The sequence below is a fragment of the Suncus etruscus genome, chromosome 4 (genome assembly GCF_024139225.1).
Source record: "Suncus etruscus isolate mSunEtr1 chromosome 4, mSunEtr1.pri.cur, whole genome shotgun sequence".
In the NCBI taxonomy this organism is placed as follows: Eukaryota; Metazoa; Chordata; class Mammalia; order Eulipotyphla; family Soricidae; genus Suncus; species Suncus etruscus.
Genome location: NC_064851.1, coordinates 14,156,488 through 14,177,037, shown reverse-complemented (window position 1 = coordinate 14,177,037; position 20,550 = coordinate 14,156,488). Strand labels below are relative to the sequence as shown.

General features: G+C 50.8%; 2 protein-coding genes across 2 annotated transcripts in view; both read left to right on the top strand.

Annotated features, from left to right (window-relative positions):
- Positions 1 to 2,154, top strand: part of SCNN1A (sodium channel epithelial 1 subunit alpha) — a 46,823-nt gene extending 44,669 nt beyond the window's left edge. The window contains 1 exon segment of the mRNA XM_049772489.1: positions 2,096 to 2,154. Coding sequence (XP_049628446.1) covers positions 2,096 to 2,154 — 59 coding nt within the window.
- TNFRSF1A (TNF receptor superfamily member 1A) lies at positions 1,949 to 20,534 on the top strand. The gene is given in 12 exon segments (XM_049772488.1): positions 1,949 to 2,216; positions 12,489 to 12,618; positions 12,863 to 12,991; positions 14,666 to 14,812; positions 15,230 to 15,308; positions 18,268 to 18,347; positions 18,449 to 18,528; positions 18,530 to 18,571; positions 18,816 to 18,850; positions 19,857 to 20,107; positions 20,239 to 20,426; positions 20,429 to 20,534. Coding segments are annotated over 12 exon segments (1,302 nt in total). The 5' UTR covers positions 1,949 to 2,177; the 3' UTR covers positions 20,531 to 20,534.
- Positions 20,535 to 20,550: the final 16 nt, after the last annotated feature.

Below are 20,550 nucleotides of genomic sequence, written 5' to 3'. Positions count from 1 at the left end.
AAATACTCTGGCTTGTGCTTTGGGGTCACTCTAGTCAGTGCTCAGGGAACCATGCAAAAACTTGGGGTCAACTGTGTATAAAGTGCCTTTACACCCTGCAATCCCTTTTTGGCCCAAGTCAGTTGAGATCAATTCATTGGAAAGTTGTGGGGCTGAGGATGGAGAGATCAAAAAAAAGGGATAGAGCCAATGTCCTCCTTATAACCCCAGCACTGCTAATCCAGAGCAGGAACTGTCTCTCTGACCAGAGAGAGATTTTAGTGTAAACCCTGCACTGCCAGGCTGAGTATACCTGAATGTGCCTCCCTAGCCCAACCCAATGCCACTGGAGAAGCATCCACAATGAATTTCTCTTTTTCTTTTTCTTTTTGGGCCACAACTGGCTGCACTTGGGTTACTCCTGACTCTGTGCTCAGGGGTTACTCCTGGTGCTGAGCTCATAAATCACTCCCTGGCAGGCTCAGGGAACCATAAGGGATGCCTGGGATCCTAACTTGGATTAGCCGTGTGCAAGGCAAACAATCCTATCCACTGTGCTATCCCTCCTTTCCCAGCCCACAATGAATTTCTGAGAAGGGGCACTAGGAATCTTCTAGCACTCCAGATATGATGGTAGGAATCCTGTGAAGTTGCTTTTCCAGTGTGGGGGTGGAAGTAGGCCAAAGGTGTAGGTAGCTCAGCGGGAGAGTAGTAGCACAACAGCCTGGTGTGTGTGTGTGTGTGTGTGTGTGTGTGTGTGTGTGTGTGTGTGTGTGTGTGTGTGTGTGTGTGAAACTGAGACACATATTCGGAGCAGCAACACCCACTGTCCATTGGAGGCAGAACTAGGATGAACACTAACAGTCAGTAGGGTGCTTGACTGGGCTTTCATCCCAGCACCTTATACCTTCCCCAAGCTCAGCCAGAAGTGATCTCTGAGTGCAGAGCCCAGAGTAAACCCTGAACAACACTGTGTGTGGTTCCCAAAACAAAGGAACAAAAGCATTTAGTACTAGAGGGAGTAGACAGGAGAAACCTGGCCAGGTAGTTACTAGGCAAGAACCAGAGCTGTGGGTGGTATATATGCTGTGAGCAGGAGGATTTTGGTGTCAGGCCCTCCCTTCACCGCAGAAAACCAGGACTTGGATTTACTGTGGGCCCTTAAGGGATGGATGCAGGCTTTGCAGATCCTGTTGAGACTGATTCCTTTATCCCTAACCTCAGCATAGATCCAGAAATCAACTTGGAGTTCACCAAGTGTGGCTTAAAAACTGAGAAAGAAAAGGGTGAGATCAGGAGTGCAGAGCTAAGAATAATCCCTGAATACAAAAAATAAACAAACAAACAAACAAAAAAAAAACCCATAAAATAAAATAAATAAAATTAAATAAAATAAAAACATTAAAATAAAACAGATTAAAAAAAAAAGAACAAAAGAAAAGGATTCCTGCATTCTGAGGTTTTGGGTTCCAAGTAAAGTTTCAAGTGTTAGATTCTAGGACTCCAGAGCTAGGGATGGGGGGAAGGGGGTCTGGAATGCAGGTACTTGCTAAATCTCAGACCCCTTGAGCAGGGGGCCCCTTGAGGGCCAGTTGCTCCCCCTCAATCAAGCTGGGAAAAGACTCCAAAAAAGTGAACCTGCCCAGACCCAGAGAGAGCAGAATTCAGAGCAGGAACCTGCAAGCTGACTCTGTTTCATGGGGCAAGTGATGAGGTCGGCTAGGAGCAGGGATAAAGCCTCTGGGGGGTCTCGGATTAGTGCCAAGGGGGATTTGGGGTGGGGGCCCACAAAGCAGCTGGAGTTTAATGCCTCTTCTAGGCCTCAAAGGGTTAAAGAGCCTCCGCCCTCCTCCTCCTCCTCCTTCTCTCTCCTCCCCTGCCTCCGCCCCCAGACTCTCTTCCTGGCGGGGTTGCGACACCCCTAGAGCCAATCGCCGCCTCCTCCTTCCACCTTGTCCTTCCTTCTAAGCTTTCTCCGAGTATTTCTTGCCGGGGGGGCCGCCGCTGACGTGCCACTTGTGGCTTGGGGACAGGCCTGTGGCTTGACTGTCCACTGCGCCCCAACTCAGCCCTCCACCCTCCACCCCGGCCCTCTCCACCCGCCACCCCTGCTCAGGGCACCACGCTGTCCCCCCTGACACCATCGTGGCCATCGGCGTCTTGATGGGGGAGTGAGAGACCAGCCCCGCTGGCCAGCCATGGGCCTCCCCACCGTGTCTGGCCTGCTGCTGCTCCTGGTGAGTCTGGGGGATCCTGGATGGAGGGACTTGGGGGGGGGGGACTCAGGAGCGCTGAGGCCTGGCCACCCCCTGGCCCAGCCTCGATTTCCAAAGCTGCCCGGAAGTTTTAAGTTACCCACATTCTTTGGCCCCAGGGTCCAGGCGGCCAAAGAAGGTGGTGGAAAGTCTTAGTTGGAGAAGTGAACCCCACCTGACAGTTCAGGGAGTTAACTGGGGGTGAGGGTGGAGGGAGTCTAGGTTTATTGGAGGGAGCCACCAGCAGGGACTGGGCTGTTGGCAGGGAGGGAAGTCCCGCGGGTGTAGCCAGATTCAGAATCTGGAGGTGTCTCTGGGTATCCCCGGGATGATGGCCAGGAGACCGGATGGAATAAATCTGTAGGGGACAGAGTTGGAGGTGAAGGAAATGGGGGAAACTGAGCCTAGGAGAAATAGAAGTTTTGGGGGGTTCCTTGGGGATACAGCAGGTGCTGGGGCAGGAAGAGAAGAATGGGGGTAGATATGAGGTAAAAGAAGACAAACACAAGAGGACAGTGTCCACAAAATCGGGTTCTCCAGCCCCGCAAGTCTTCACTCCCACTAGTACCAGTTGGGGGGAAGCGCTCATCAAATCTTGGACAATAATAATCCCTTGGTTTGTCCTTCCATGGTTTAGGGAAGTAGGTAGAAAGTTGTTTTCGTCACTGGAAAATGCCCCTTTCTCTTCTGTGGTGTGTGTTTGTATGCGAGCCTTTCTCTGCTTCGATGGCTGATCTCTTACCCTCACATTCGTGGCTAACCTCTCCCCCCACCCCCCCCCCCCCGTCATTTTTCTTTTCCTCAGTCTTATCTTCCTCTTCTGTTAGTCTCCCCAGAAACCTACCTCTGAGTTCCCCCTGTTTGAAACCTTCTCCATCCTCCTCCCCACACCATCCCTGCTCTCCAAGTTGTTTCAGACCCTGACTCCCCCATCCCAAGCTCACTGCACCGTCTGGCCTAGTCTTCTGTTCTTTTTTGAGGCACACCCCCAAAATAATACACCCACATTTGGAGCCTGACTCCTTCACGTGTTAGATGCTGCCCGACATTGAGCCCAAGTTACACAATGACACTCCCCAGCCCCCATGGCTGAGTTTCTCTTTCTCTAAAATCGACAGACGAGAACCCTCCTCTCCCCAGATTGTTCCTAAGATGAAGAACTAGATTAAAAAGGTCACGGTTCAGTGGATGAGTGGCTAGTGGATGAGTGGCCGCTTACATGCAGAGCTATCACTCCCTATTTTATTTTATTTATTTATTTTTGTTTTATTACCATGATTTACAAAGTTTACTCATAGTTGAGTTGTTTTTATTTCTTTATTTTAATTTTTGGGGCCACACCTGTCTCTGCAGTTGGAAATTGCTCCTGGCTGATTCCAGGGTCCATCTGGGATGCCCGGGATATTGGGTCAGCTGTATGGAAGACAAATGCTCCCCCCCACTGTGCTATGGCTCTGGGCCCCCTAGTTGGGTTAGATTCACTATGTTCCAAAACCAATTCCACCACCGGTGTCTTCTTCCCTCCCTCCACCAGGCTTCCCAGGTTCCCTCCCATCCCACCCTCCACCTCCCATCACTCCATTTTAAGGGTTGGGCTGTTGAAGGCCTTGGACCAAATCTCTGAGCTCGGGTTATTTACTTGGTATATGAGAGATAGGGTCTAGCAAAGGGGAGACACTCAGTTTACTCCAGCTTTGATATTTTTAGAGTTTTAGGAGGCAGGAAAGCCTTGGGAATGGGGACAGGCTGGGGGTCTGGCTTGTAAGGTCTGAAACTTCATCTGGAGTTGGGTTGGAGGGGGCATACAATTAAAAAAAGTTTTCTGTCATTCAGTGGAGTGCACTGAGCATTCATTACTTGTGTGTGTGTGTGTGTGTGTGTGTGTGTGTGTGTGTGTGTGTGTGTGTGTGTGCTGATGGAGACAGGCAGGTTGAATATAGAAGAGAGGTCACTAAGAAAACAGGGTAGAATTTTCAGTCTTAAGAGCTGAAAGAACTAGCTGAGAAAAATGATATTAGAAAAGTCTGGGAGGAGGGAAAACAAAATGATCAAAGCATTGTGATGTGGTAATCTAGGGTGTAGTTGCAGGGAACTCTGTGCTGGGGGTTGTTCTGGGCAGTCTTCGTTTATTTGTTTTTGAGCCATATCTGTAAATGCTCAGGGTTTAATCTTGGTTCTGCACTCAGGAATCACTTCTGGCAGTGCTGGGGGACCATATGGAATGCTGGGGATACAGGATGAAGGTGCATGCAAAGCAGACACCCTCCCTGCTGTACTATTTTTCCTTGCCTCCAGCTCTAGGCAGTGTTGTGGGGGTCCTGTGATGTGGGGTATTGAATCAACAGTGTTCATAGCAAGTGGAATTATCTCTCTGGCCACTTGCATTTTGCTTGTTTGTTTTGGGGCCATACCTACCAATGCTTAGGGTCTGTTCCTGGCCCTGCACTCAAGAAATTCTCCTGGCAGTGCTCTCGGGAAACATATGGGGATGTCTGGGATTGAACTTGGGTTGGCTGCATGAAAGGCAAATGCTCTCCCCACTGTATGATCACTTTAGCCCTGCTGCCCTTTTCCCGATTAACAAAATTTAGTTCAAGGAAATCCAGGAATGTGTGATATATTGCATGTGCATATGATGTGTTTGTGGTATATATATGTGTATATATATTTGTTTTTTTTTGGGGGGGTTTAGGTCACATCCAGCTGCACTCAGGAGTTACTCCTGGCTCTACGCTCAGAAATCGCTCCTGGCAGGCTCGGGGGACCATATGGGATGCCGGGATTCGAACCACCATCCTTCTGCATGCAAGGCAAATGCCCAACCTTCATGCTTTCTCTCAGGCCCCTGTGGTATATATATGCATATATGCATATGTGTGTGTGCGTGTGTGTGTGTGTGTGTGTGCTGCTATGTTATGTTTCAGGGGTACTTCCTACCTAGGTTTCTGCCCAACCTGGAGCTCTTGAGAACAGGGCATTGTATTTCTGTAACCATCTACAAGGACTGTTTTTGCTTGAGAGACTAAAGAAATGGGGGTTAGCCAAATGGATGGAAGGAGGGAAGGTATCATGGGAAAAAAAATTAAAAAAGATTTGATGGCCATGGTTCAAAGAGTTAGAACATTTGCTTTGCATGCAGGAACTTTTTTTGTTTTGTTTTGTTTTGTTTTTTTTGGGGTCATATCCAGTGGCTTTCAGGGGTTACTCCTGGCTCTGCACTCAGAAATTGCTCCTGGCAGGCTCAGGAGACCATATGGGATGCTGAGATTCAAACGGGGGTCCGTCCTGTTTTAGCCGCATGCAAGGCAAACACCTTACCGCTGTGCTATCGCTCTGGCCCTCATGCATTCAGGAACTAATTTTGGCCACACTGTGTTGGTTAAGGCTGATCCTGGCTCAGTGCTCAGGGATCACTCTCGGTAGGGGTGTGGTGATCAAACCCCTGTCGGCCATGTGCATGGGAAGTGAAGACTCTGCTGTACATGCAAGAGCTTTGCAGTCAACTCCTAGCAGTACATGCTTCTCTGAACACCACACTGAGAGTGCCCGTAATTCCCTCCCCCTGCAAATAAATAAAGCGTGGGAGCACAGATTTGAAATCACAGACTGTCGACTGGATGAGTCGACAGAAGAGAGGCGGAGCTGGAGAGATAGTGCAGTGTTTAGTCACTTGCCCTGCACATGACTGACCCTTGGTATCATAAATCCCGGTGTTACATATAGTCCCCCTGAGCACAATGTTAGGAGTAAGCCCTGAACACTACTCTGTGTGGCCCCAAATCTCTCCCCCACCAAAAAATTAAAGGGCTGAGCAATAGCACAGCATGTAGGGGGTTCGCCTTGCACATAGCTTACCTGGGTTCAATCCCTCGAATCCTATATGGTTCCCTGAGCCTGCCAATAATAATTTATTTTTTAAATTTTTTCCAAGAATAATTTTTGAGCACAGAGCCAGGAGTAACCTCTGAGTGCCACCAGGTATGGTCCAAAAATGAAAAAGAATTAGGAAAGAAGGGCCAGAGAGATAGCACAGCGGTAGGGCATTTGCTTTGCACACAGCCGATCCAGGATGGATGGTGGTTCAAATCCTGGCATCCCATATAGTTCCCTGTGTCTGCCAGGAGCGATTTCTGAGTGTACAGCCAGGAATAACCCCTGAGTGCCACCAGTGTGACCCCCCAAAACATAAAACAAACAAAAAGAATAAGGAAAGAAAGGAGGTGAAGAAACAATAGACTGTTGCGAGGGAGGAGAGAGGAGAGAGAGAGAGATGGGTCTTTGTGTTAGGGTGGTGTCAGGAAGCTACTGGAATAGAAGGACCATGTTAGGCAGCAATAAGAAATCAAAAAGAGGGGCTGGAGTGATAGCACAGTGGTAGGATGTTTGCCTTGCACACAGCCGATTCAGGAGAGACGGCAGTTTGAATCCCGGCATCCCATATGGTCCCTTATGCCTGCCAGGAGCAATTTCTGAGTGCAGAGCCAAGAGTAACCCCGGAGCGCTGCTGGGTGTGACCCAAAAACCAAAAACAAACAAACAAACAAACAAAAAGACATAAAAATGAGGGCCAGAGATAAAAGGCAGTAGGGTGGGCACTTGTTGTGCATATGGCTGACCTTGGTTCTTATTCAGTATGGTCCCCAGGAGTAATTCCTGAGTGCAGAGCTAGGAATAACCTTGAGATGGCTCAGTAGGTTCATTGCAGGCTCTGCATGCAAGAAGTCAGAGTTCTATCCCCCACACATCATGGTCCCCCCCATAAGTCTCCCCCCAGCACTGTTGGTAGTACTTCTCAAGCTCTGAACCTGGGTGCCCCTGACAACCCCTGGTGTGACCTCAGAACCAAAAAGGAAAATTGTAGGGATAGAGGGAAGTGATCATTTTGAATGAATTCACTCACTTGTTCACTCTCTCACTCATTTATGTGTTCATCCACTCATTCGTTCACTCATTTATTCACCACTCACTCATACATTCATTTACTCATTTACTCACTTATGCATCCACTCACTCACTCATACATTTATTCATTCATTTACTTATTCATTCACTCACTTATCCATGCATCCACTCACTCACTCACTCACTCACTCACTCACTCACTCACTCACTCACTCACTCACTCACTCACATCTCAGAGGACACCCCAAGCCAGGGACAGCATCCAGTGTGCCTTCCAGGCAGGAGGACGTGAGGAGTGGCAGTGACGTTCAAAGCCAGGCCCCGGAGAGGAAGATTCCCATGAAGAGGAGAACAAGTTGCAGCCTGACGGGAGATAAGAACTGTGTAGGATGGCTGAGAGAAGGAAAAGAGACTGGTGGCCAGGCCGTCAGCTTGATGACAGTTGCTCGGATTCAGGTGTGAGACAGTGAAGGATGGGGAAGACTGATGGGTCAGTCGGGACATACAGAACAGATAGACTGGTGGACTGCAGGGAGCCGAGATGGCCCAGGTCAGGCTCTTGTATTGACCCCAAGTGTGGCATTCACTGAAACCTGAGGAATTGATACATTTCCTTGGGAGCATGGGAAGGAACCAGGGCCTGGCCAAATGGAAGTGAATCTTTCTCTAACACTCTAGAGCAGAGAGTGGCACAAATGGTAAGGTGTTTGCCTTTCATGCGCTAACCTAGGATGAACTGCAGTTCCATCCCCGGGAGTCCCATCCATATGGTCCCCCAAAGCCAGGAGCGATTTCTGAGCACATAGCCAGGAGTAACCCCTGCGCATCAATGGATGTGGCACAAAAACCAAACCAAAACAAAAAAAAGTCTTTTCTTGTCACTGCTCAAAAGGATTATCAGGAGAGAAACACTTGTCAGATGCCGTAAAGAGAGGGAGGGACTTGATGTATATGTGTGAGCTTAAATGGGTGTACGAGCACACATTTCTGTATGCATGGGAAGGTAGGTTTGGCTTGGGAACTCTTTCTTGGTGATAAGGAGTTCCCTCCTCCTGGTGGGGGGAGATACTGCCTCTCCCCCTTCTCCCTGGCTCAATTGGAGTGGAAGACAGATCGGGTATTAGATCAACTCATAAACCCAGGTTTAATTTGCTCCTCCACCTTTGGGTACAGAGAGTTTACCCGCAGGTGAGACACTATCACCAACCAAGATATTCTCTGATCTCTCTTCATTTCGAGTTTATGGTCTCTTTGGGGAGATCCTATCTACTTAACCCCAGATAATTATATCATGATAAAAACCCAAAGTAGATATGGTTAATTCATGTCATTAAAGTTCACAGAGGGTGTGTGTGTGTAAGTGGCTAATGAGCTTGGGTGTGTTGGGGGGGGAGAGTGTCATTAGCTGAGGGCCACAGAGGAGAGAGGGGTGGGGTGCATACAGAGGGGTGTTGCAGGAGACACCGACCTCAGTTCCCCAAAGATCTTGACATTTAGTGGAGAGACATTTGAATGTAATACCAGTGAGGTGTTGGCGGTGCAAGAAAGGCTCCGTGGTCCAGTGAGGTGGGTAGTTGGAGTGAGCTCACAAGGTCTGTCTTAGCTTCTTAACCAACCCTGGCAGCACCGGCACAGGAAGTCACACTTGAAGGCCTCCTGAGGCGGAAACTGTGGGAGAGCCAGAGGGGTGCAGGCCACCCCATCAACTGTCTCACAGGCACTCCCTAGCTTCCTGCCCTTCCCCTGCTCCAGGTGACAGTCGCTCAGCACGCACGCCCCTTTTCCTGGGCACCAGTGATGCCAACCCTGGGTGCCCACAATGGGCGAGTCTGAAGCCCTTGACCATAAGGGTCAGAGGACTTGGCTTGGGACACTGCTGGCACCATGATGAAGATCTGGGAAACCCTGCTGGTATTTGGCCTCCCTACTTTTTTTTGGTTTTGGGGCCACACCCTGTGATGCTCAGGGGTTACTCCTGGCTCTGGGCTCAGAAATCGCTCCTGGCAGTCATGGGGGACCAAATGGGATGCTGGGATTCGAACCACCGGCTGTCCTGAATCGGCTGCATGCAAGGCAGATGCCCTACCGCTGTGTTATCACTTCGGCCCCTGGCCTCACGCCTAGCTTGTACCTTCGTTCCTGGAAATGGAGGCTTAGCAGACTAAAGTACCGAGCATCAAGCACTTCAGTTTTCCCTGTCCTGCCAGTGGTTGGGGATGGTGGGGAGAAGGATTAACTGGGGACCCAAGTAGGTCCCTCCTACAACCCAATGCAACTGGCCAGACTGTGGAAACATGGAGAATCCCTGGGGTGAAGGCAGGCAGGCCGGATTCACTTCTTTCTGGAACTGGGGAGTGTCTGGGGCTGGTGTGGAAACATAGGGACCTGGGTTATCTGTGTGTGTGTGTGGGAGGACTAGCTCTAGGAGGAAGGGGAGCTGGGTGGGACCTGGTGAAGGATTCAGGAGAGGTGGGAGGAAGAAGAGGAGGAGGAAGAGGAGGAGGAAGAAGAGGAGAGGCAGGAAGGGAAGCTGGGTGGGGCTGGATCCTGGTGGAGGAAGGGAAGGAGGAGGAGCTTGGTGGGGGCGAGTGAAGATTTCTGGCAGTAAGAGGGGTGTTGGGGAAAGGAAGCCCAGGGTCGAGGAGACTTCCCTTTGGGATGAAATGGAGAGGGAACCGTTTCCCCAAGTAGTTGAGCCAAGTGGGACAGAGGTGCAAAGCCTGGCCCTTGTGATGGGGAGGGAAGGGAAGGCGACCATGGAATTAGGGTGTGAGGACGACCTCCTGCAGGAAGAAGGGTTTTGAGGGGGTCCTCCTTCTGGCCAGGCCCTTCAGTCCTGCTGACTCATGACCCTAAGAAGCTGGGGAAACTTGCTAAATTCTGGTTCCTTCTGCTTTCCCTAATCCGGGAGCCCTCCCCCCCCCCCCCCAACCCTCTTGGCCTGAGTCACTGGGCGGCGCTGCTGGGAAGAGGCTTCTCTTTCCCGGATCTCATTAACCCCAGACGTGCTGAAGGTGTGGAGTGCACGTGCCTAAGACAGCCTGGCCCCCCCACCCCCTTCCTGCAAGTTTATTCCTCAAAGACCTCAAAGGTCACTGAAAGTCAAGGCTGCCCCTTCCGTCTGCTCTCCCTAAAACAATTCAGAAGTGGGCCCCTCCCACGAAGACTGTCTGGAACTGGGATTCCCAAGTGAGAGGCCCTTTTGGGGGGCAGGGGCCACTTTTTCACGTTTGGAAAGATCTTCCCAGAATACCCTCAAAGGTTTCCTGTTGCTCTGGGAGCTGCCCTGAGAGTTGGGGACAGATTACAGATTGAGGGCGCCCCTGTGTGGCGCCTCTATTTGCATCCTTGGCCCTGGCTGTGTGCGTGTGTTTTGGATCACACCCAGCAGCGCTCAGGGGTTACTCCTGGCTCTGCACTCAGAAATCACTCCTGTTTTGGCACCCCTATTTGCAACCTTGGCTGTGTGTGTGTGTGTGTGTGTGTGTGTGTGTGTGTGTGTGTGTGTGTGTTGGGTCACACCCAGCGACACTCAGGGGTTACTCCTGGCTCTTCGCTCAGAAATGCTCCTGGCAGGTTCGGGGAACCATATGGGACTCCAGGAATTGAACTAAGGTCCGTCCAGGGTTGGGGACGCATGCAAGGCAAACACCCCACCACTGTGCTATCTCTTTGGCCCTCTGACTCTGAGTAGCAGTAGTGAGACTCCCTTAGCCCCGCTTATGGTGGGCAACACAGGGGATTGAGGGCTAGTCATCGCCCACCTGTTTGCTGGGAATCAGGGTGCTGTGAAAGTCATTCTGTTGGGGGAAATCTGTGACCTGATTCATCTGCTGCTCCCCCTATGTTTACTTTACCTTGAGAACTTCCTCTTTGCCTGCACTCTGCCCAGGGCGCCTCTTCTGATTCGTTTGCTTTGACTCCTTTGCCTTGTGTGTATATCAAAGTCCTCCTTTCCGGGGACTGGGTGACAGTACAGTTAATCAGGCCCTTGCCTTGTATGTTGGTGATCCGGGTTTGATCCCTGACACCTCATATGATTTCCTGAGCACAGAACCAGGAATAAGCCCTGAGCACAGCCTGGTATGGCCCAAAACCCATAGAAGAAGCAAAAAAAAAAAAAAAAATCACTCAGGGGGCTGGAGAGATAGCATGGAGGTAGGGCGTTAGGGCGTTTGCCTTGCATGCAGAAGAACAGTGGTTCGAATCCGAGCATCCGAGCATCCCATATGGTCCCCTGAGCCTGTCAAGAGCGATTTCTGAGCGTAGAGCCAGGAGTAACCTGAGTGTTGCCTGAGTGTGACCCAAAAACCAAAATAAAATAAAAAATCACTCAAAGCCACCCCTTTCCCCAGTTAGGCAGCTACAGAGACACCATCTCATGTTGGAAGAAAGGTCCAGAATTTAGTCACTTGCCAGTCCCCAGTCCCCAAACCAGGCCAGGAGATACCACAAAGAGCTGGAGCACAGGAATGCTGGGTTCCATCTCTTTCTCCTTGTGATCCTTGGAGCACTGCTGGGAGTGCCCCTGAGCACTCAGTGAGAGTAGCCCATTGAACACTGATGGATGTGGCCCAACAGTGAAAAAAGATGGGTTGGAGTGATAGCACAGCGATAGGGCGTTTGCCTTGCATGCGGCAGACCCGGGATGGACCCACATTTGATTCCCGGCATCCCATATGGTCTCCTGAGCCTGCCAGGAGTGATTTCTGAGCGCAGAGCCAGGAGTAACCCCTGAGTGCCAATGGTTGTGGTCCATAAACCAAAATAAAATAATTTATTATTTTTTTTGTTAAAAAGTGGAAAAAGAGGGGCCCGGAGAGATAGCACAGCGGCGTTTGCCTTGCAAGCAGCCGATCCAGGACCAAACGTGGCTGGTTCGAATCCTGGTGTTCCATATGGTCCCCCGTGCCTGCCAGGAGCTATTTCTGAGCAGACAACCAGGAGTAACTCCTGAGCACCGCTGGGTGTGGCCCAAAAACAAAAAACAAAAAACAAAAAACAAAAAAAAAAGTGGAAAAAGAAAAAAATAACCAGAAACCCACATTCCTTGCACATCTGTCTGAGCAACAGTAGTGCTATGGAGGATCAGGGCTAAGATGCAGTTTGGGCTTGAGCGTTCTCTACTCTTCAGTGGGGAGAGACAAACATGAATGCACCAGACAGGAAAGGACACAAAAGAGCACGAGGCACATTTTTCAGGGTCTGAGAGACCTCGGGTTCTTCTCCCAAGACAGAAAGTGGGGTGTGGGAGACTGTCCCTTACCCCCTGGAAGGATGGAGACTTGTTTTCTGTCCCATTGCCCTTCCTTCCGCTCCTGACACTTCTCTGCTCTCTTGAATCTCCAACAGGTGTTCCAGGCGCTGCTGGTGGCAGTCCATACCTCGGGGGATGCTGGCTGGGACGAGGACAGTCCGTGTCCCCCTGGAAAATATCTCCACCCTGAGAATAGCTCCATCTGCTGTACCATGTGCCACAAAGGTCAGAGAAAGGGGGAACCGGGGAGCTCTGCCTGGGTCTCTGCGTCTTCCTTTGCTTTTTCCCAACTGTTCTAGAATCTGGGATTTCCCTGCCCCAGACCTGCATTCGTTGCCCCTCCTGGGCCTGCTTCCCTCCTTCCCCCTTCTGGAGGCCTGGGGTGGGGTGACCTGGTTGATTTTCCCTTGTCTGCTCTTGGAGCTGGCAGCCTAACACTGTTCCCTTTCCCTTCCTTTTCCCATCACAGGCACCTTCTTGAAAAACCACTGCAAGAACTCATGGATGAGCACAGACTGTGAGGTTTGTCCTGAGGGCACCTACTTAGCCCGAGAGAACTACCATCCAAATTGCATCGATTGCGATTATTGTGAAGATGGTGAGTCTTGGTGGAAGGCTGGGAGCAGAATGGCCAAGGGGATGTGGGTGGCTTTGGGGTTTTTTGTTTTGTTTGTTTTTGTGTTTTGGTATCCCTAAGGTATTTATTTAGATCATACTAATAATAGTTCTTATTTATTTTAAAAAAAAGAATCTTGATTGAGGGCCAGAGAGATAGTACAGTGGGTAGGGCACTTGCCCTGTACCCAACTCACCCAGGTTCAACTTCTGGCATTCCATATGGTTCCCCAGCACAACCAGGATTGATTTTGACAGGATTCCCCCCCCCTAACTTTTTTATAGGGATACTGTGATTACAATACTGTTAATGATGGTTTCATGCAAATATCGACATCATTCCAATTTCACACTCACCACCAGAGCACTTTTTTCCCTCCATGAAGGTTTGCTCTTGTCACCAAGGCCATCTAGTTCAAACCTCCCATTATTCCCAAAGCTTATTTCTATTTTTTTTTTTTTTGATTTTTGGTTTTTGGGTCACACCCAGCAGCACTCAGGGGTTACTCCTGGCTCTAGGCTCAGAAATCGCTCCTGGCAGGCTCAGGGGACCATATCGGATGCCGGAATTAGAACCACAGACCTTCTGCATGCAAGGCAAATGCCTTACCTCCATGCCATCTCTCCGCCCCCGCCCCAAAGCTTATTTCAATTGGGTTGCTTTTAGTTATTTGTTCCCTTATGATGTATCTGTTATTTTATTTGGGGTTTGGAGCCACACCCCACGAGGCTCGGAGATTACTCCTGGCTCTGCACTCAGAAGTTACTCCTAGTTGTGCTCAGGGGATCATCTGGGGTGCTGGGATTGAACCCTGGTCCCTTCCTGTGTATCTTTTTGTTTGTTTGTTTGTTTTTGGGTAACACCCGGTGGCGCTCAGGGATTACTCCTGGCTCTGTGTTCAGAAATCATTCCTAGCAGGCCTTGAGGGAAACCATATGGGATGCCGGGATTCAAACCACTCATCTGTCCTGTGCAAATGCCCTACCTACCGCTGTGCTGTTGCTCCGACCCCTCCTATGTATCTTTTTATCTCACATATGAGAGGGGGCCAGAGCATACTACAGTGGTTAAGCGCTTGCCTTGCGTACAGTCAACTGGGTTCAATCCCTGGCATCCTATTTTGTTCCGAGTCCAGCCAGGAGTGAGTTCTGAGTGCAGAGGAAGGAGTAACCCCTGAGCACAGCCAAGTGTGACCCAAACACACACACACACACACACACACACACACACACACACACACACACACACACACCCTACATACTAGAGAGGTTATTCTATATCTCTGTCCCTCTTCCTCGGACCCATTCACTCAGCCTGATGCTGTGTAGTTTTTTTCCCATGGAGAGGCAGAATGCAGGGTTTTGTTCCATCTTCCAATCTCAGAGCTCTGTTGTGTATCTCAACCACAGCTACTTGCTATGTCCTTGGGCATTTGGGGTGTTTCCATGTTTTGGCTCTGAGGGTTGTGGGGGTCTGTCTGTGGGTGCATGGAGCTGCGAGAGGGAACAGGACCGGACCTGGGTGTGCAATGGTATAGTGATGGGAACATCGGGGCAGGGGTATGTGTGCAAAGTTGGGGGACACCAGACAAGCAGGGTTGCTATGGAGCCCAGTGCTGCAGGCTCACTCCTGTCTCCTCCCTTGTTCCCTTCCCAGTAATGAACCAGGTGGAGATTACTCCATGCAGGAACGACCAGAACACCGTGTGTGGCTGCTTACCCAACCATTATCGCCGTTACATGGGCGATCTCTTCTTTTGCGAGCCCTGCAGCTCCTGTTCTAATGGCACCGTGAATCGTCCCTGTGAGTATGCCTTCTCTCTGAGTCTCTTCTGTTTCCCACCTTTCTGCACTTCCTTTTCTTCCCAACTCAGGGGAGGTGGGGCTGGAGTAGTGGTGCAGCGGTAGGGTGTTTGCCCTTTCATGCTGCTGACCTAGGATGGACTGCGGTTCTATCCCCTGGCTTCCCATATGGTCCCCCAAGCCAGGAGCGATTTCTGAGCGTTAGAGCCAGGAGTAAGCCCTGAGTGTCACCAGGTGTGGCTCCCCCCCTCCAAAAAAAAAAAAAAAAAGGGGGAAAACAACTCAGAGGAGGTGTGGGACATTCGAACCTGCAGCCCCCTTCTTCTCCTGCCTCTGTGGTCCAGCCATATGAATGCCTGTGCACGAGCATGTAAAGGACAGCCCTTCCACTAAGCCACACTGTGTCCCCTTCTGACAGGCCAGGAAAATCATGACGCCTGGTGTATCTGCAATAACGGATTTTTCCTGGAAGATAATAAGTGTTTACACTGTAGCAAGTGAGTATCTCCCCACTGTGGGGCACTGGGTCTGGGGGTGGGAGTGGTGTCATTAGGTGTGGGAAATACCATCAGGTCTCTGTGTCTGTCTGTTTGTCTAGCAGGATTGTAGAAGGGAAATATTCCCTCTCTTCCTGTATCCTGTATCAGTACCCCAGCAGTGCTCAGGGGTTATTCCTGGCTCTACACTCAGAAATCACCCCTGGCAGGTTCATGGAACTATATGGGAATCCAACCTGGGTCTGTCCTGGGTTGGCTGCACCCAAGGCAAATGCCCTATCCCTACCGCTGTGCGATCTGGCCTCCCTCATATCTTTTTTGTTGTTGTTATTTTTGTTTTTGGGCCACACCCATTGACACTCAGGGGTTACTCCTGGAGATGCACTCAGAAATAGCTCCTGGCTTGGGGGACCATATGGGATGCCAAGGGATCGAAACCGTGGTCCATCCTACACTAGCACGCACAAGACAGATGCCCTATCGCTTGTGCCACTGCTCTGGCCCCCTCATATCTTTTTTGTGCGATACCCATTGATGTTTATTTTCTTCTGGGTCTCTCGGCTCCTTCTGGCTGCACGGGGGCCATTTTTGCCCTGGAACTCTGAGGGAGCTTAAGTTGGACTATCCTGGGTTGAGATTCCAGCCCAGCATTTTTCTGCCTGAGTGACTAGGGCAGTGACTTAATGCCTGAGTTGACTTTCCTACCTTTCAAGTGAGGGTCCCGATTCTCCCCTGGGGGAGTTGGAAGGATGCCCACAAAATAGCTCCCAAGGGTTTGACACATTTCCTTTTCTTTTCCCATGGTGTTGTCTTTCTATTTGGAAGACCCTTGACCCCATTCCTTGTGGCTCTCACTGTCAGTTCGTGATGTCAACATTGCCTTGCAATGTCTTTACATCCCAGCCGAGAACTCACCTGGTTAAGTTCCTCCTACAATTCTCCCTCCTGCATCTTCCCTAAAAACTCTTCCAGATCAGTACAGCAGATGGGCACTTGCCTTGCATGCAGCTGACCCAGGTTTGATCCCAGGCATCCCATATGTTTCACTAAGCACCTCCAGAGTGATTCCTCAGCACAGAGCCAGGAGTATTGCTGGGTGTGGATGAAACATCAAATAGAAAAAAAGAAAAAAGATCCCCTGCCTCCACCAGCCCATGCAGGGACCACTCCCTTTATTCTAGTACTCTCTACGTGTCCCCCTGAATTTTGCCTACTGAAAATTCGCACCACTCCTCAAAGCCAGCTACTGCTGCTCATGGGCTCATCTCCAGAAATACACTCATTTTTAGTTTAGTTTTAGTGTTCTTTGACTCCTCCCAGCTCTGTGCTCAGGGAGTCAGTTAGTTGTTCTCGCTGGTGCTTGGGGGACCATTGGGGGACCATGTGATCCTAAAGATTGAATCCAAAGTCTTTCACATACAAATCATGTGCTCAGCCCCATCATTGAGCTACCTCTGTGGCTTCTTGAACTCTTGCCTCCTGATTCTCATTGACTGCTGGTACCTGCTTTGGGAATAGAGCCTTCTTAGCTGCAGATCAAACTTCTTTTTTTTTTTTTGTTTTTTGGGTCACACCCGGCAACACTCAGGGCTTCCTCCTGGCTCTACGCTCAGAAATCGCTCCTGGCAGGCTCAGGGGACCTTATAAGATGCTGGGAATTGAAGTTGGGTTGGTTCCGGGTCATCCGTGTGCAAGGCAAATGCCCTACCTCCATGATCTCTCTCTGGCCCCAGATCAACTTCTTTGTTTTGTTTTGTTTTGTTTTTTTTGGGTCATACCCGGCAGTGCTCAGGGGTTACTCCTGGCTCCATGCTCAGAAATCCCTCCTGGCAGGCTCGGGGGACCATATGGGATGCAGGGATTCAAACCACCGTGTTCTGCATGCAAGGCAAACTCTCTATCTCCATGCTATCTCTCCGGCCCCAGATCAGACCTCCTTTTTTTTGTTTGTTTGTTTTTGTTTTTGGGTCATACCTGACAGTGCTCAGGGGTTACTCCTGGCTCCATGCTCAGAAATCGCTCCTGGCAGGCTCGGGGACCATATGGGATGCCAGGATTTGAACCACCGTCCTTCTGCATGCAAGGCAAATGCTCCACCTCCAGGCTAACTTTCTGGCCCCCTGATCAGACTTCTTGATCTCACTCCATAGTCAGTTCGTCCTAACTGTGGGCAGTATCCCTTCCTTGCACACTGGAAAAGGAAGGTAGTCAGGTGGAGTGATGCGTTGGGAGCCAGTGAATCAAATAGGCTCAAACGAACAGCCCAAACTTGACTGGTGTGTGTGTGTGTGTGTGTGTGTGTGTGTGTGTGTGTGTGTGTACATGCATGCGTGTGAGTGTGTGTGTGTCCACAAGCCTCTTTGAGATCAATTTCTGTTTGAAAATGAAATATTCTGTGACTGGCTGAGGTTTCATTCCTTTCTGTCAATTCCCAAGAAGAGTTTCATTTCCATTTTATCACGAGGAAGCTGAAAAAAAAATCTTATCAAGCAAAGAATTTCCAACAATGGGTGTGTTTTTATTTTTCCTTTTTTTTTTTTTTTTGCTATGTCCCCCCCACCCACCCACCGGTAATACCCTTCTCCCATCCTTCACCAGTGTTGTTTTTTTCTCTTATATCCTTTTCTTCTTTTTTTTTCTTTTTTTGGCCACAACACCAGAGACACTCAGGGGTTACTCCCTGGCTTTGTGCTCAGAAATCACTCCTGGCTTGGGGAACCCTATGGGATGCTGGGGAGTGAAACCCAGGTCAGTCCTGGGTCAGCCGTGTACAAGGCAAATGTCCTACACTGTGCTATCGCTCCAGCCCCTGTTTTTTTCTTCTCTTTCTTTTTTTAGTTTTTGGGGACATTCAGCCTGTGCTCAGGGGACCCTGTGCAGTACCCACTTGCAAAGCAAATGCCTTAGTAACTTCTGCACTCTCTCTCTGACCCAAACAACCACTGTTTTTTTCTTTTAGATGTAAGAACGGCTCAGCTTGCATGAAAACATGCTTCCCTAACACTAACAGTGATTCGGTTTATACACCAGAGGAAGGAGGTAAGTAGAATTAACTTGTGGTCCCAAAGCCCTCTCCAGTTCACTCCAGTTCCCCCCTCCATCCATCCCCTCTGACCACCATCCATCCTTTTTGTGCCCAGCCACCAAAGTGCTTTTGCCGCTGGTGATCTTCTTTGGTCTCTGCCTCTTGTTCCTCCTCTTGCTGGTATTTCTGTGCCGCTTTCCCTCGGTGGAAGTCCAAGCTCACGTCCATTGGTGAGTGGGTTCTGCAGCCGGAAAGGGGGTGTGGGTGGAGGTGGTCTGCTGGGGGGTGGTAGGCAACTGGGTGAAGCACAGAAGGAAATGGGGAGCGATCATGCTGCAAGGGAACACCAAGTCCCTGGGGTCACATAGTCCCCGAAGCATGTCACCACAAATCCCCAAGCGCCGCCCTTCTTTCCGGGCACGCCAGGGCTGAGAGAGGAAGTGAAGTCCGTGACACTGAAACTTTGTTTTGTTGTCTTGCAGTCTGTCCTGGAAAACTATCCACTTCTATCAAAGAGGTAAGAGGAAGTCCCAGCACCAGTCCCTATCTGTCCTAACTGTCCACTAAATCTGCATACAATTCCCAGCCTCCTGAATTACTTTTCACCCATAGGCCCCCTATATTAGCCCTCTAGCCCCACAGTTTTCAACCACTGGTCTGTGCGGATCGATGCAGATATAAAGGTTAAAAACTTCTGGTCTACCACAGCGGTTATCATTGCTGGTCTGGGACCCACACTGCAGATTGAGGACAGCTGAGGGGGGAAAATGGAACCCCCAGAGACAATACAGAGGTCAGGACTTTCCTTTCCCTGACTGACACAGGTTCGATCCTCAGCATCCCTGAGCACTGCCAAGGAGTGATTCCTGAGCGCAGAAGTAGGAATAATCCCTCCCTGAGCATCGCCAGATGTGGTCCAAAAGGGAAAAACGAAAAAGGAAGCCGGAGAGCTCCCCCAGCGTTTCTTATTTATTTATTTAGTTTTGTTTTGGGGTCACACCCAGAAGTGCTCAGGAGTTACTTCTGGCTCTGTGCTCAGAAGTTGCTCTTGGGGGCCCGGAGAGATAGCACAGCGGTGTTTGCCTTGCAAGCAGCCGATCCAGGACCAAAGGTGGTTGGTTCGAATCCCGGTGTCCCATATGGTCCCCCGTGCCTGCCAGGAGCTATTTCTGAGCAGACAGCCAGGAGTAACCCCTGAGCACCGCCGGGTGTGGCCCAAAAAACAAAACAAAACAAAAAAAAAAGAAGTTGCTCCTGGTAGGCTCAGGGGGACCCATATGGTATGCTGGGGGCCCCTCTTTTTTATTTTTTTATTGTTCCCTAAGCTCCACCAGGAATGATCCCCTGCACTGAGCCAGGAGTAACATCCCCCCCCCCAAAAAAAAAAGACAAACCTTGGTGGTATCTCCAAAAAAAAAAAAAAAAAGAGGCCGGATTTAACCCTGATCTCCTGCCCAGCATCATTAAGACTGAATTTTTCCTTCACAGCCATTCCATTAATCTTGTGCCTTTTCTCTTTGCAGGGGGAACCTGATCCCGAGAAACGTGGGCCAGCAGGCCCTTACCCTCCCCCGGCCTTCAGCCCCTTCCGCACCTTCTCCCCCTCTGCCCCTTTCTCAACCTCGGAAAGCTGGTCCTACTTCGGACCCCCCATTCCCGCAGACGGCCCCGCCCCTCCTGACGGCCTCCCCTGCCCCGGGGGCTCCAGATCTCACCTCCAGCCTCCTGCCCAAGGTGGGGGACAGCACCCCGCAGCAGCACCCGGACCCGGACGGTGAGCTGGGCTTGGAGGGTGTGTGTGGGATGGCCTGGGCCAGTGGGGGTGGGGGTGCATGCGAGGCCCCTGCGCCCCCCGGAATCAGGGCTGGCCTCTCCGGGCTCACATGACCCCGGCCCTTTGCACAGACCCCGCCACCCTGTACGCCGTGGTGGACGGAGTGCCTCCGACCCGCTGGCGGGAGTTCGTGCGGCGCCTGGGCCTCGGCGAGCATGAGATCGAGCGGCTGGAGCTGCAGAACGGGCGTTGCCTGCGGGAAGCGCAGTACAGCATGCTGGCGGCCTGGAGGCACCGCATGCCCCCGCAACGAGGCCTTGGCTGGAGCTGCTGGAACGCGTGCTCGGAGACATGGACCTGCGGGGATGCCTGGAGGACATCCAGGAGGCTCTGCAAAGCCCACGGCCACGCCCACCCAGGTGAGGGCACGCCCACTCGACGGG